Below are 15,714 nucleotides of genomic sequence, written 5' to 3' on the forward strand. Positions count from 1 at the left end.
GACAGTAAATAACCAGTACTGCCACGGCGACAACACGGCCCTCTCACTCGCTGGCTGATACCGCCATGCAGAAACGCGCTGCTCAGTCTGTGCTGGAGTACTGACTATTCTTCAAGTCTTACTGCCCCCTTTAATAGTCATTGTGCTGGTAATGGGAAACAAATCGACGCTTTCTGACGAAGCTGGACGTCGCATTAAAGACTTGGTGAGCAGAATTGGTTTGGCCGAATACAGACACACGTTGCAAAAACGAATTGCATTGCAACTATCTGCCGAAACACCAGAGAAAAGGCGGCTCACACCCCATAGTAGAGAAACCCCCTATATATATATATATATATATATATATATATATATATATGAACTGTAGATTAAAACTGAAGAAACTGCAGAGAGGTGGGAATTTAAGGAGATGGGACCTAGATAAACTGACAGAACCAGGGGTTGTACAGACTTTCAGGGAGAGCATAAGGGAACAGTTGACAGGAATGGGGAAAGAAATACAGTAGAAGAAGAATTGGTAGCTCTGAGGGATGAAGTAGTGAAGGCAGCAAAGGATCAAGTAGGTAAAACGACGAGGGCTAGTACAAATCCTTGGGTAACAGAAGAAATATTGAATTTAACTGATGAAAGGAGAAAATGTTGAAATGCAGTAAATGAAGCAGGCAAAAAGGAATACAAACGTCTCAAAAATGAGATCGACAGGAAGTGTAAAATGGCTAAGCAGGTATGGCTAGAGGACAAATGTAAGGATGTAGAGGCATATCTCACTGCCTACAGGAAAATTAAAGAGACCTTTGGAGAAAAGAGAACCATTTGTATGAATATCAAGAGCTCAGATGGAAACCAGTTCTAAGCAAAGAAGGGAAACCAGAAAGGTGCAAGGAGTATATAGAGGGTTTATATAAGGGCGATGTACTTCAGGACAGTATTATGAAAATGGAAGAGGATGTAGATGAAGATGAAATGGGAGATACGATACTGCGTGAAGAGTTTGACAGAGCACTGAAAGACCTGAGTCGAAACAAGGCCCTGGGAGTAGACAACATTCCATTAGAACTACTGACAGCTTTGGGAGACCCAGTACTGACAAAACTCTACCATCTGGTGAGCAAGATGTATGGGACCGGCGAAATACCCTCAGACTTCAAGAAGAATACAGGGTGATTCAAAAAGAATACCACAACTTTAAAAATGTGTATTTAATGAAAGAAACATAATATAACCTTCTGTTATACATCATTACAAAGAGTATTTAAAAAGGTTTTTTTCACTCAAAAACAAGTTCAGATATGTTCAATATGGCCCCCTCCAGACACTCGAGCAATATCAACTCGATACTCCAACTCGTTCCACACTCTCTGTAGCGTATCAGGCGTAACAGTTTGGATAGCTGCTGTTATTTCTCGTTTCAAATCATCAATGGTGGCTGGGAGAGGTGGCTGAAACACCATATCCTTAACATACCCCCACAAGAAAAAATCGCAGGGGGTAAGATCAGGGCTTCTTGGAGGCCAGTGATGAAGTGCTCTGTCACGGGCTGCCTGGCGGCCGATCCGTCGCCTCGGGTAGTTGACGTTCAGGTAGTTACGGACAGATAAGTGCCAATGTGGTGGCGCTCCATCCTGCTGAAATATGGATTGTTGTGCTTCTTGTTCGAGCTGAGGGAACAGCCAATTCTCTAACATCTCCAGAGAGTGTGGAACGAGTTGGAGTATCGGGTTGATATTGCTCGAGTGTCTGGAGGGGGCCATATTGAACATCTCTGAACTTGTTTTTGAGTGAAAAAAAACCTTTTTAAATACTCTTTGTAATGATGTAGAACAGAAGGTTATATTATGTTTCTTTCATTAAATACACATTTTTAAAGTTGTGGTATTCTTTTTGAATCACCCTGTATAATAATTCCAATCCCAAAGCAAGCAGGTGTGACAGATGTGAAAATTACTGAACTATCAGTTTAATAAGTCACAGGTGCAAAATACTAAGCGAATTCTTTACACACGAATGGAAGAACTGATAGAAGCCGACCTCGGGGAAGATCAGTTTGGATTCTATAGAAATATTGGAACACCCAAGGCAGTACTGACCTTACGACTTATCTTAGAAGGAAGATTAAGGAAAGGCAAACCAACGTTCCTATCATTTGTAGACTTAGAGAAAGATTTTGACAATGTTGATTGGAATACTCTCTTTCAAATTCTTAAAGTGGCAGGGGTAAAATACAGGGAGCGAAAGGCTATTTTCAATTTGTACAGAAAACAGATGGCAGTTATAAGAGTCAGGGGGCATGCAGGGGAGGCAGTGGTTGGGAAGGGAGTGAGACAGGGTTGTAGCCTCTCCCTGATGTTATTCAATCTGTACACTGAGCAAGCAGTAAAGGAAACAAAAGAAAAATTCGGAGTAGGTATTAAAATCTATGGAGAAGAAATATAAACTTTGAGGTTCGCCGATGACATTGTAATTCTGTCAGAGACAGCAAAGGATTTGGAAGAGCAGTTGAACGGAATGGACAGTGTCTTGAAAGGAGGATATGAGATGAACATCAACAAAAGCAAAACGAGGATAATGGAATGTAGTCAAATTAAGTCGGGTGATGTTGAGGGAATTAGAGTAGGAAATGAGACAGTTAAAGTAGTAAAGGAGTTTTGCTATTTGGGGAGCAAAATAACTGATGATGGTCGAAGTAGAGAGGATATAAAATGTAGAATGGCAATGGCAAGGAAAGCGTTTCTGAAGAAGAGAAATTTGTTAACATCGAGTATAGCTTTAAGAGTCAGGAAGTCGTCTCTGAAAGTATTTGTATGAAGTGTAGTCATGTATGGAAGTGGAACATGGACGATAAATAGTTTGGACAAGAAGAGAATAGAAGCTTTCGAAATGTGGTGCTACAGAAGAACGCTGAAGATTAGATGGGTAGATCACATAACTAATGAGGAGGTATTGAATAGAATTCGGGAGAAGAGGAGTTTGTGGCACAACTTGACAAGAAGAAGGGATCGGTTGGTAGGACAACAACAACAGCACACACACACACACACACACACACACACACACACAAATATATATATATATATATATATATATATATGTGTGTGTGTGTGTGTGTGTGTGTGTGTGTGTGTGTGTGCTGTTGTTGTTGTTGTCCTACCAACCGATCCCTTCTTCTTGTCAAGTTGTGCCACAAACTCCTCTTCTCCCCAATTCTATTCAATACCTCCTCATTAGTTATGTGATCTACCCATCTAATCTTCAGCATTATTCTGTAGCACCACATTTCGAAAGCTTCTATTCTCTTCTTGTCCAAACTATTTATCGTCCATGTTCCACTTCCATACATGACTACACTTCACACAAATGCTTTCAGAGACGACTTCCTGACACTTAAAGTTATACTCGATGTTAACAAATTTCTCTTCTTCAGAAACGCTTTCCTTGCCATTGCCAGTCTACATTTTATATCCTCTCTACTTCGACCATCATCAGTTATTTTATATATATATATATATATATATATATATATATATATATATATATATATATGTGTGTGTGTGTGTGTGTGTATCTACATTACTGAAGCAATGATGGTCAGTTTACACTATGATTGCAATAACCTCTTCCGATATTAATGGGTGACTGCCATTACTCCTCTGGATAGTAAGAGTCAACTGTTCCACTCTGTTTCTCGAATACGTTGTTAATTTATGTAGAATTTGGGGCAATATGGACAATTTAGAGTGTGACTACCATTACCAATAGACACTATTTGGTCGGATAATGATTGCCATTTTACAGGGTGAGGAAACGATAGCCAGCTTACAAAGTGACTGCTTTTACCCAGATGTTAATGGGTGAGAGCAGTATGGTCTGTTAACATGGTACCTGTCTTTAACCAGCAATCATGGTGATTACCATTGCCATCCATTTATTCAACAACTAAGAAATTAATATGACTTGAATCCTTAATAATTTGATATGAAGTAGGCCTAACCTTGATGCTATGTAATTGTTAGTATTTCAGCAGAAGCTGTGAAACAGGCGATTAATTGTGACCTGTGCTATGGCTTTGCTTGCTTCAAATACTCTCTCTGTCTCAACATCCAACCAAAAACCGTCAAGATGGCCAGAATGCAGCGGCGCTGTGTTCACCATTGCAAATGACGATCATTTGTCAGGGTGACCACCGTTATCCTATACACACTAGTATGATGGTTAGTTTACAGTGTGAGCACCATTACTCCAGATACTTCTGGGTGGGGCTATGATGTTTCTTTGGCAGGGTGTCTGCCATTACCCACTGGATACCACTGGGTGCGCAATAATGCTCAGTTTACAGAGTGGCAAGTATTACCCCCTTTACAGTATTGGGTCTGACAGTGATGGTCATTGATGGGGTGGGAGAATAATAGTCAGTTTACAGGGTGACCGCCATTACGCCCTCATCATGCTAACTACCATTACCCTGACACAGGTTTTTATCCAACAGTTAACTCCCTAATAAACAACATGTGATAAAATGTATGGGTAACCTTGATGCTGCATAATCATTAGTATGTCAGCAGAGGCAGTGAAAGGGGCATTTTATTGTATCATCAAAGCAGTAGCCAATAGTCGTCTTGGGCAGACTAGTTTCCTTTGCATAAATTAGCATCTTGCCCAAAAGTATCTCATTAATCTGTCAGATCTTCAACCCAGAGGCCACTCTGCTGCAGTATGAAAATGCGTTTTTCATATGGTTGATGTTTCAATATGACTACATTATTTATTACACTGCGTGTGTTAAGCATGTGTGTTACCGATACATCTGATGTGGACAAAACAATGTTTGGTGTACCTGTAACTATTTCATTATGTTACATGGATCAAGCTTCTTGCTAATGCATTTGATTCAGCTCGACAAAACATCACATGATACTGGTTCCTTAGAAGACAAGCATCAGCAGATCTGAACTCGCTGACCAAATACTTTGCTTGTTGGATGAAGCTGCAGCTTGTCTTGGCTTGTCTGTCTGAGAAGGCACACACACATTTGTGTTGAGTCAGCAGAATATGGCTTGCTTTCATATTGCAGAAATATTAATTTGCTGACTATGCAGAAAGATAGGCAATGAAATGATGTAGCTACTTTGCTACTAATAGCAAACTGTTGATACTGAGCCATTATAGGAGTTGTTAAATGCTTCCTTCAGATCCTCACAACTCTAAAAAAAAAAAAAAAAAAGTATGACCTATACTATCAATATTCTCACTTCACCCATGAACAGATTTTATTTTTGTTTTTATTTTACTGATTTCTGTAGAACCACTCTATCTGTTTATATAATGGGTCATGATATTACCATTTTTGAAGTTGTAACATGTTTTGATTTATTACAATTATATCTCAGCATAGTAATAGAATAATATTAATAATTATTATTATTTTTATTATTGTTAAGTAATGGTAAAAAGAAATGTATATTCATGAGTGTGCTCTGTATCAGTATCAACATTAGTTGAGAGACTACATAGACATGTATTGACTAAAGGTAAAGAAAGTGGAAGTTTAACGGGAAGAATGAATACTGAACATATGATATTTAATAGAGAGGGCTAAGCCCAAAGAGAAAGAGTTGACATGAATACTTCCTCTTATAAAATTATTGGTACAGTTATGTATACATGTGCATATGCTCTGTAATAGCAACAGAGCCTGTTAGTGTGCCACATCAGTCACTCTTTTTCTTGGTTTTTAATATTTGGAAACAGTCTCTTCAGAAAAGCACTGGCACTGTTCACAGCATTGTATTACACATCATGTTTTATGAAACTATATACTGATTACTTGCTGTAACTGAGGGATACTTGTTTCTGATTCAGTGATGCAGAATATGAAGCAGTTACTGGGAGTACAAAATACATGCATCAGCAGCTGTCTCCTAAGAATATGTAATTGTGACAAAATTCAGAGCAGCTGTCATTGTTGTCTACCTTAAGGACTGCAGAAGACTGAAGATCGACTTGAGTTTCCAAACTCTGGACAAGGTGCAGTAGGCGAACAACATGGACATTGTGGATATTTGAAATCTACTTCTAACATGTACCTTATTTCAGAATCATGTGGTACATGGTCATAAGGAAACACACCTTTTTATCAATCAAATTAAACTACTCATTGAGGCACAATTTTCTAGAGCACATACCCCAAAGGAATCTATAGACTTAAATTTTGTGTCACTCTAATATCCCACTGTGATAGATTTAGTGGATGATCTATATTCCTCCACATTTGCTATAATCTAGAATCTAGTTTGCCTAGATTCATAATTATAAAATGAACAGCATATTTCATTAGACTGTGAAACACAATTGGCAATGTAAAATTTGGTATATAATTTTAATTATATCTATCACATTTTGCTCTGTGAAATCTGCTTGTAGCATGGTAGTGACCTTGTGTTCCACTTTGGCCTACCTGAATGTTCCTTGCAGATGTGGCAAATTTCTGACATTTAGAACGATTTATCCTCTTCAGGAGTAATAATCATTTACATATTTTGCAGCAATTCCATTTTAATGCACTGTGCAGTCAGTTACATCTGTTTGGTAAACCATTCCATAATTTCTGCAGGTCATTACAAATGAAACTCAGAATATGAAATTTAGTTTAGTAGGAGGTTGACCATTGCTCTGACAGATTATAATAGTGATAAAAACATCATTCTGAAACATTTGAGCTGACCTGTGTGAAATTATACTACACACATGAAGATCCTCACTGAGAGAGTAAGGCACAAAAGGTAACAAAAGCAATGCATTTTCATGATGAAGTTACAATATTTGACATATATATATATATATATATATATATATATATATATATATATATATATATATATGTGTGTGTGTGTGTGTGCGTGTGTGTGTGTGTCTGAGAGAGAGAGAGAGAGAGAGAGAGAGAGATTAATTTATGAAATGGCGCAGGTTTATGCAGTTCAGGCAGCTTAAGTATTTTTTTAACACTGATCCTTCAGAAACATTTGAACACAGCAAAAAAATTCAGTGTGTGTATGTTTATTTGTGTGATAGTAATTTACACAATTCAGGCAAAGAATCTTGTGTAATTTTTTGGAAATACTGTAGTACTGTGGTAAATAAGAAGATGCTTTTAAACATTGGGACTATATATACTTACTGGCTGTTTCGTTTTAAATAAAAAATAGTGCACTGTGACGGCTATTTCATATTAATGAATGCTAATTTAATTTCCAGTAGCACCATCTTTGTTTCATGTTAATATCCAGTAATAAAAACTGCAGTGTGATTGGTTGTTTCATTTTAAAGGACAGTAAAGTACATTTTATTTCCTACAAGCACCAGCTTTCATTTTTTAAAATTTCCTGCCAATGTGACAGCTTTCAAAAAGGGCACAGTTTGTGATATTATTATGACGTAGTAAGTAAGGGTCCATGTTTTGCGACGTCATGGGTATAGCGCTGATCCCGAACTCCACGTCACATACGTGCTGAACCCTCACTCCACATCACAAACGTAAACAAAGTGTGTCATAATCAAAGTAGCTGGACTGTTTTATTGTAGTGTGTTGAAAAACCTTATACTATAAGCTAATGATAAGAAGCTTGTTATATGTACTTGAGAAAGACTCGGTGCACGGAATGCTTTTTGATTATTTACGCATATTTCGCTTTTAGTAGGTGTTAAAATCAGTACAACCAACCATTTTTGCAGGACGAAAGGCGTAATTTATCTTTATAAGCTACTGTAACTTTTAGGCGAGAAATACAACAGCTATTTTCACTACATCCAGCATCTTGTCAAAAGTGTTCCATAGTAATTGGAGACTGGTGTAAGAAAGGCTTGCAGGAGACCTGTAAGGAGAAGAGAGTAACTGTTGCTCATTTTAATAAGTAATTGTTTCTTCTCCTGTCAAATGACGCAACTGGATTCGTAACACCAAAACTTCCCTCCATCATTGTGCTGCATATGGTTTGTGCTAAATCGTAAGTGTTCCAGAAGTGTGTACCGGTCTTCAAGTGAAATTTTGTGGTGTAACACATCATCAAATTATAATACTTTTTATTCCAAGTGTACATACAGATACTTACTGAACGATCTTGAAACTTTATTTCAGTGGTTGTGTCTTTGGTATAGAAAATATATGTGCAACTGTGACACATAGGCAAGATTACACAAAAAAAAGAAAGAAAATCTGTTAGATGCGACTACGTTATTCGTGCTGCCATCAGCTTTGTGGTGGGCGTGCTGCTTCTTTTAATGTCCGGATCGTCGTATTCAGCATATGGTACTTCAGCCAGCATTTCGAAACCAATTCGTTCAGCCAGTACCTGTGAACAAAGACCCAATTACAATGGTATCCAGATCCCAGCCACCCGAAATCGCAGTTAGTGGTGCATGCCATAAGCAAGAAATGAGTTTTCGACAATAATGTATGTCGAGGATGGTGGAGAGCTTAAAGAAAGGCATATAAGATAAAGAATCTCCATTCGGAAGAGTCCTATTGAACAGGTTTAAGCCAAAGTAACTGTAAGGTAAGAAGACAGAAAGTAGGACTTTATTTCATCCCTGATCTTTGAAGGTCATGAAACCCAAAAATCACTTCCATAGCTATTCCCTTTTCCCTTCCTTATCTTGTGTAACAGAAGCACGTCGATGATATTTGAATCTTATTGGCCATGAGGATGAGATACTCTTGCCAAAGATGGAGAAGAGCTTTCTGTCTTTAGTATCTGAGCTTAGCCATATCAGCTGCCCTCAATAAATAGAAATCTCTGTGTGTATAAAGCATAAAGTCTATGATGCAAACAGTAATTTAATATTCCTTTATAAAATTGTTAATCCATTGTGCTTATTGTAATTTATACTTTTTTTTATATATCAGTATCACAATCTGATGAGTCGTGGATACACTGAGGACCATACTCGCCTCTCTATTCATATTATATAATTCTGAAGGTTTTGATTTTACATTTGATGATAGAAAGTGACAGAAAATAACTAATTACGTGTTAACATTGCCAGCAATTACTCGCCAGTTCAGAAGAAACAAACAACTGTCCATAGATCTTATTGTGTGAGCAAATAAAAATCCAATTCAATACGATTAATTAATGTTACTGAAGACTGCTGCAGTTGTGAACAGTTGATAAATTTTTCCCTTTTTGTTGATTGATTTTCTTTGTTTCACTCGCGAAATCCGAAATTTAAAATTTAAATTTCTCACAACAGAAACATACGCTCCACATCACCTCGTTCAACACGAGAATCAAATAGCGCATTAAACTATTTGCACCTGTGGGTCCAAAACACATTGTGTGATTTAATAAAACATGGAATTTTTCTGACTGAAGGCGTTGTTATTCACACTCCCTGTGTTTTAAATGTTTTGCTGTGACCGAACTTGTCCCATTGATAATTTCCTACTATTTCCCGGACACAGCGAACGTACTGCAAATCACCTAGCCTGACGTATTCCGATGACCGAAGAAATTCTTAAAGGTTGACAGCGCTTGTCTCGCAAGGCTTTGAGTATAAAGTGAAGCTGCTGACCATGAAACGAAAACTATGACGTGGCTCAATGTCCAAGTGACAGACCATCAATCCAGAGGTATGCAGTCTTGGTCCTGGGATTATTTCGGTTCTTACCGCTTCTTCCATCTCTGGCAAAGATTTGTTGATGTGGAAAATTCCACACTGCACCATTATCCAAAGTCCACATTGAACTTTAGATCCTTCTGTATGTGAAGATAGCCCAAAACTTTTTTTTTTTTTTTTTTTTTTGAGACAATAGTCTTCTGATTGATTCGATGCGGTCTGCGACGAATTCATTTGAGGCAACCTCTTTATGTCTTCATCTCAGCGTAGCACTTGCGCCATACATCTTCAGTTATTTGTTGGACATATTACAAGCTCTATCTTTCGCTATAGTTTCTACTCTCTAGTGCCATAGAGGTAATTCTGTGGTCTCTTAATTCAGTTCCTACGAAATGTTTCCTTCTTCTTATCGGAGTTTCCCATACGTTCCTTTCTTCTCCGAACCTGCGGGGAGTCTCTTCATTCCTTATCAGTCACTCACTCTTCAACTTCCTTCCACAGCACCACATCTCCAATGCTTTGGTCATCTTCTCTTCTTGTTTTCCCACAATCCATGATTAGCTACCATACAGAGCTATGCTTCAAACGAACTTTCTTGAATATTTCTTTTTAAAATTAAGCCCTATTTTTGATAATAATACATTTCTTTTGGTCACGAAAAAACTCTTTTCCTGTGCTAGTTTACTTTATATATCCTCCTTGCTTTGTCGGGCATATGTCACTTTGCTTCCAGGGAAGCAGACTTCCTTAACTTCGTCAACTTCCTAGTCACCGATTTTGATGTTAAGTTAATCGCAGATCTCGTCTCTACTATTCATCATTACTTTAGTTGATCCTCGGTTTACTGTCTAACCAAGTTCTGAGCTCATCTGACTGATATTTCCATTCAACTTTTTCACTTTTACTGATGATAGCAATCCCAGCACCGAATAATATTATTAATATTATTTTGCCTCGTATTTTAATCCCGCTACTGTACTAAAGGGGCGAAATGCAGCATTCTTTACATACTTTTTAATCTGAACACTACGTTCTCTATCCAAAATTCTTATTGCACCGACTTGGCTCATGCACACAAAGTATACCACCCTATTCCTATATTTCACTACTATCTTCCTCAAAATATCGAATGCCTTTCACTATTTTACTTTGACTAACGCTCTTTCTAAATAGACAAATCTTACGAACATGTCTTAATTTTTCTTAAGTCTTGGTTCCAGTATCACGCGCTTCGAAAGCACTGCCTCTCTGGCGCGATTATCTTTCCCAATGCAAACTTAACAGTTTTCTAACAAATGCTCGACTTTCATTCCATTCTTATGTATATCTTTCTTGTCAGCAACTCAGATTCGTGATCTGTGATGTCGATTGTGTTATAGTTCTCACACGTATCTGTCTTTGCTGTCTTCGGGATTGTGTGGGTGATATTTTTCAGAAATTCTCATAGTATGTCACAAATCCCATAGACTATACACACCAAGTCGTGTGTTTGCTAATTCTCCCAATGATTGCAGGAATTCCGAATGAATGTTACCTGTCCCTTTTACATCAAAAGCTCGGTTAAACTCTGACTCTAATACCGTATCCTCTGCGTCTTCCATATTCACTACCATTTCATCTTCTGTCACGTCATCAGACATGTCCTTCCCCCTCGTAGAGGCCATTTACGTCCTTTTTCCACCTATCCGTTCTGTCATCTGTGCTTAACAGTGGAATTCCCACTGCACACTTAATGTTGACGTCTTTGAATTTAATTTCTCAGTAAGCTGTTTCGATTTTTCTTTGTGCTGAAACAGTCCTTCCGATGACAATTTCTTTCCGCTTTCTTGACATTTGTTCTATAACCATTTCGCTTCAGCTTCCTTGCACTTCCTATTTATTTCATTCCTAAGTGAATTATATTGCTGAATTCCTGTCTTTCGCTGAATATTTTTGTACTTAGTTCTTCAATCAATTGAAGTATTTCCTCTGTTACTCAAGTTTTCTTCGCACTTATGTTCCTTGTCACTACATTTATCTGTCCAACTTCAGCGATTGCAATTTTTAGATATGTACATTCCTGTTCAGCTTAACTGTCTACTATGGAATTCATTACCGTAGCATCTACACCCTCTGTCTGATCATTATGTAATCTACCATGGAATATCCTTGTGTCTCCAGGGCTTTTCCAAGCATAACTCCTCCTCTTGTGGTTTTACAAACTAAAATTCGTTACAGAACGCAGTTAGCCTTTCTTCTGTCTCATTTATAGTACCCAGCGAATATTTTTTTAAGCTCTGTCATCTTTTCCGTTCCCTACAACCGCATTCCAATCTCTCGTAATTATTAGGCTATCATCTCATTTTGAAAACTGTATTACCCTTTCAATATTCTCATATATTGTCTCTATCTCTACATCTTCAGCTTGTGATGACGGGATGTCTGCCGATGTATTGTTGTCAACATTTGTTTGCTGTCGGTTCTGAAGAGAACAACCATTTCCCTGAACTGTTCGCAGTAACTCAGTTTCTACCCTAACTTACGAATACTACTCGCTTTATACGCTAAACATTCGGTCTATGCTGATGCTGATATTACCCTACATTCGCCCTAGGAGAGCTCGTCATCTTCTTCCCATTTCTCTTCAGTGACCCCCACTATATCTACACTGATATTTTGCCTTTCCATTTCCAGATTTTTCTAGCTTCCCTATCGCGTCCAAAATTCTGACTTTCCGCGCTCTAACATGTAGAACGCTATTTTTTAATTGGTTATTAAGTTTTTTTGTAGTGGTTTCATCATCCATGGTAGTTTTAATAGGCAGAGGTAACAGTTGCTACTCTCATTACTGTTCTGATTGTATCACCCAACTATTCACACGAATCAGTCCTTCTTACGCAGCCGGTTTCAGCGTGCAATTGATCACCATGACAGATTGTATGTTAGTTCTTGATAAAGTTCAGAACATGCTGTTCTCTGGTCTGCGTTTTTAAATTATTGCGAGATCAGTCCTTTGAGTAACTGAATTCAAAATACGACTACTATTAGACTCGAAGTATTCAGTCAAATATGTTGGATGTTAGTGTGATCTGATGACAGTAACTTTCAGTCGGTAACTGGCTGTGTAACAAAGTAATTTCCTCAGAACAAGTGGGCGAGAGAAACACGTAATTAAAACAAAAAGGCTATGTGATAGTTTGCGTGTTTGATGGGCCCTCATGATGGACTAGCATGCGAGAAAGAATAGGAGGCGGGGAAGCAGTGGTACATGCCAGCTTCATTAAACTTTAGAATTTTTCAGTGCGTCCGGTTTGGATAGCTGAAGAACATCCCCGTCAGTGTTTTCTGAGGTATCTCCAGAAAGAAAATAAACTGGTTATGCAGTGAAAGATGTTCTCTTAGACACTACCTGATCAAATGTATGCGGACGACTGCTAGAGTACATTAACGTGGGACGTGTCCACCATTTGCTTTCAAGACGACCTGAAGTCTTTTGAGTGTCTTGACTGTCTGTGGAGGAATGGTAGCCCCTGGTTTCTCAAACGCCGAAACCAGGAGGCTGACGTCTGGACGTGATACAATCAGTCTCCAAACTGTTCATGTACACCACGGAGTAAGCAGTGCTGTAAAGTGTGTTCGTATATTTCGTATTTTTCGTTTTCTTCATCACTGTAAGGGGACCGGTGTCTAACCACGAAGACCAGCCACACTACCCCCTTGTGTTCTTTACTGGTCGCACTCCACACGATGGCATGTACGTACTCCAGGTATTCTCTTAAGTCGAACGCTTCCCTCGTCCTGCCACGGGGTATTACAGCACCTGAAGCGTCCTTACCGTTGACTGCAGATGTCTGTGGCTTATGAGGAGCTGCTCGACAGTGTACTCGATTCTTTTCACTCCCCACGCACAATCATTGTGCTAGCTGCATTGTTTGTAATTGGATCTCAATTCCCAATGGTCCCCCTCTGTCATTATAAGGAGCACGCATGGTCTCGCTTTAGATGTGCTGGTTCCTTGGCTTCTTCACTTCACAGTCACATCACCAACAGTGGACTTGGATAGTTTAAGAAGGGCTGAAACGTCCCTGAGGGCTTTGTTACTCAGGTGACATCCAGTGGCTAGTGTACGTTAGAAGCCACCAAGCCCTCCCGGCCGGACCAGTCTGCAACTGGTGCTACTCTCTCTCTTTCATACTACGATAGTGCAATGCCTGTGTCGCTCAGAATTACAGCGCTACGTTCCTTGAGAAATGCATGCATATTCGAAGGAACAGGCACTGCGACAACTACAGCTGTTATGTAATACATGAAATGTATCCACATTTGCTAGTAGGACAACCATCTGCCATATAACTGAATGATGATAATGAAAATTTGATCCGGATCGGGTCCCGAGCCCGGATTTTCCAAGCTCGCTTTGCCATTAGGGTATCTGAGCACGACTCACGGCCAGACTCAACAAACGTGGTTGGCGACATATGGAAGTTTGGGTCCGGCCGTGAGTCGTGTTCGGATAGCCTAACTGCAAGGCGACCGTGGAAAATCCGGGTTCGAGTCCCGCTCTGACACTAATTTTCATTATCATCAATTTCACGCGGGATATTACGTATTTGAGGAGCAAAATAACTGATGATGGTCGAAGTAGAGAGGATATAAAATGTAGACTGGCAATGGCAAGGAAAGCGTTTCTGAAGAAGAGAAATTTGTTAACATCCAGTATTGATTTAATTGCCAGGAAGTCGTTTCTGAAAGTATTTGTATGGAGTGTAGCCATGTATGGAAGTGAAACGTGGACGATAAATAGTTTAGACAGGAAGAGAATTAAAGCTTTCGAAATGTGGTGCTACAGAAGAATGCTGAACATTAGATGGGTAGATCACATAAGTAATGAGGAGGTATTGAATAGAATTGTAGAGAAGAGGAGTTTGTGGCACAACTTGACTAGAAGAAGGGATCGGTTGGTAAGACATGTTCTGAGGCATCAAGGGATCACCAATTTAGTACTGGAGGGCAGCGTGGAGGGTAAAAATCGTAGAGGGAGACGAAGAGATGAATACACTAAGCAGATTCAGAAGGATGTAGGCTGCAGTAGGTACTGGGAGATGAAGAGGCTTGGACAGGATAGAGTAGCATGGAGCGCTGCATCAAACCAGTCTCAGGACTGAAGACCACAACAGCAACAACATTCCGTTATACAGCTAACAGTTGTCGATATTCGAAAGTACGAATACATTTCATAGACTTTTATACTGGTGGGTCCATATCTCGTGACACCTAATGGTCAAGTGGTGTCTGGACACTTTTGATCACATAGTGAATGAAAACGGAAAATATCAAAAATCGTGTTCTAATGTGAGAACTGACTCGCTCCACAAAGGTTTCACACAGGATATTACGTACTGGGAGACGGCAGCTTTCCTCTCTGGGCTGGCGTCGGTAGGCGACTGAGAGCAGGGGGCGGTGCTTACCTGCGACGCCGTGGCGGTGAACCAGGTGAGGGTGAGCGGAATGCCCAGGGCCCTGCACAGGTCCCAGCGCGCCCTCAGCAGCTGTTCTCCCACGCCCTGCCCCCGGTACTCGGGGTCCACGCACAGCCCGAGCGCCGTCAGGTAGCAGTCGACGCCGTAGCGCGTGAACACGTCCGGCTGCACCAGCGACTTGATGTAGTCGTACGCAGCGAATGCTCTGCGCGACCTTGTGCCCTCGTACTGAAAATATTTTGTCACAGTGAGCATTACGTCTTACATGTGCAGTCCGTTACCATACCGATTAAAACACCCATTAAGTTACGTTTACACATATACAGGTACATAAATCTTTCTCAGCATGTGCACGTGGTCGATCTCATTCTCACCTAGAGCGAATCATGCACACTACTTCAGTGATCGAGCCGCAACTGCAGGTAAAATGCACCCATACGACTGGCCAGTGCACGGTCTCCTTCTCTCTTTTTTTTCCTATACTCAGGAACATTGAAAATAGCGCACCAAGAGGGGAACATCTGATACAAATGATATTTATTAGATATAATGAGACAGATTAGAGATTCACTTGATCTCAAAACCAAGACATGTAAACAAATACAGCGAGTACAAGTAGACAAATGCAGTGCAACTTGATAAC

The 15,714-nt window shown here is 39.6% G+C and overlaps 1 protein-coding gene across 1 annotated transcript in view; it reads right to left on the reverse strand.

The window, feature by feature from the left end:
• Nucleotides 1-8,059: 8,059 nt before the first annotated feature.
• LOC124595154 overlaps nucleotides 8,060-15,714 on the reverse strand; it is a 71,886-nt gene continuing 64,231 nt past the window's right edge. The window contains exons 3-4 of the mRNA XM_047133758.1: nucleotides 15,060-15,299; nucleotides 8,060-8,345 (exon numbers count right to left, since the gene is read on the reverse strand). Of these exons, the coding sequence (XP_046989714.1) occupies nucleotides 8,223-8,345; nucleotides 15,060-15,299 (363 nt within the window). The 3' untranslated portion in view covers nucleotides 8,060-8,222. The remainder of the gene's footprint in view (nucleotides 8,346-15,059; nucleotides 15,300-15,714) is intronic.

Source organism: Schistocerca americana, chromosome 2 (assembly GCF_021461395.2).
Source record: "Schistocerca americana isolate TAMUIC-IGC-003095 chromosome 2, iqSchAmer2.1, whole genome shotgun sequence".
Taxonomy (NCBI): Eukaryota; Metazoa; Arthropoda; class Insecta; order Orthoptera; family Acrididae; genus Schistocerca; species Schistocerca americana.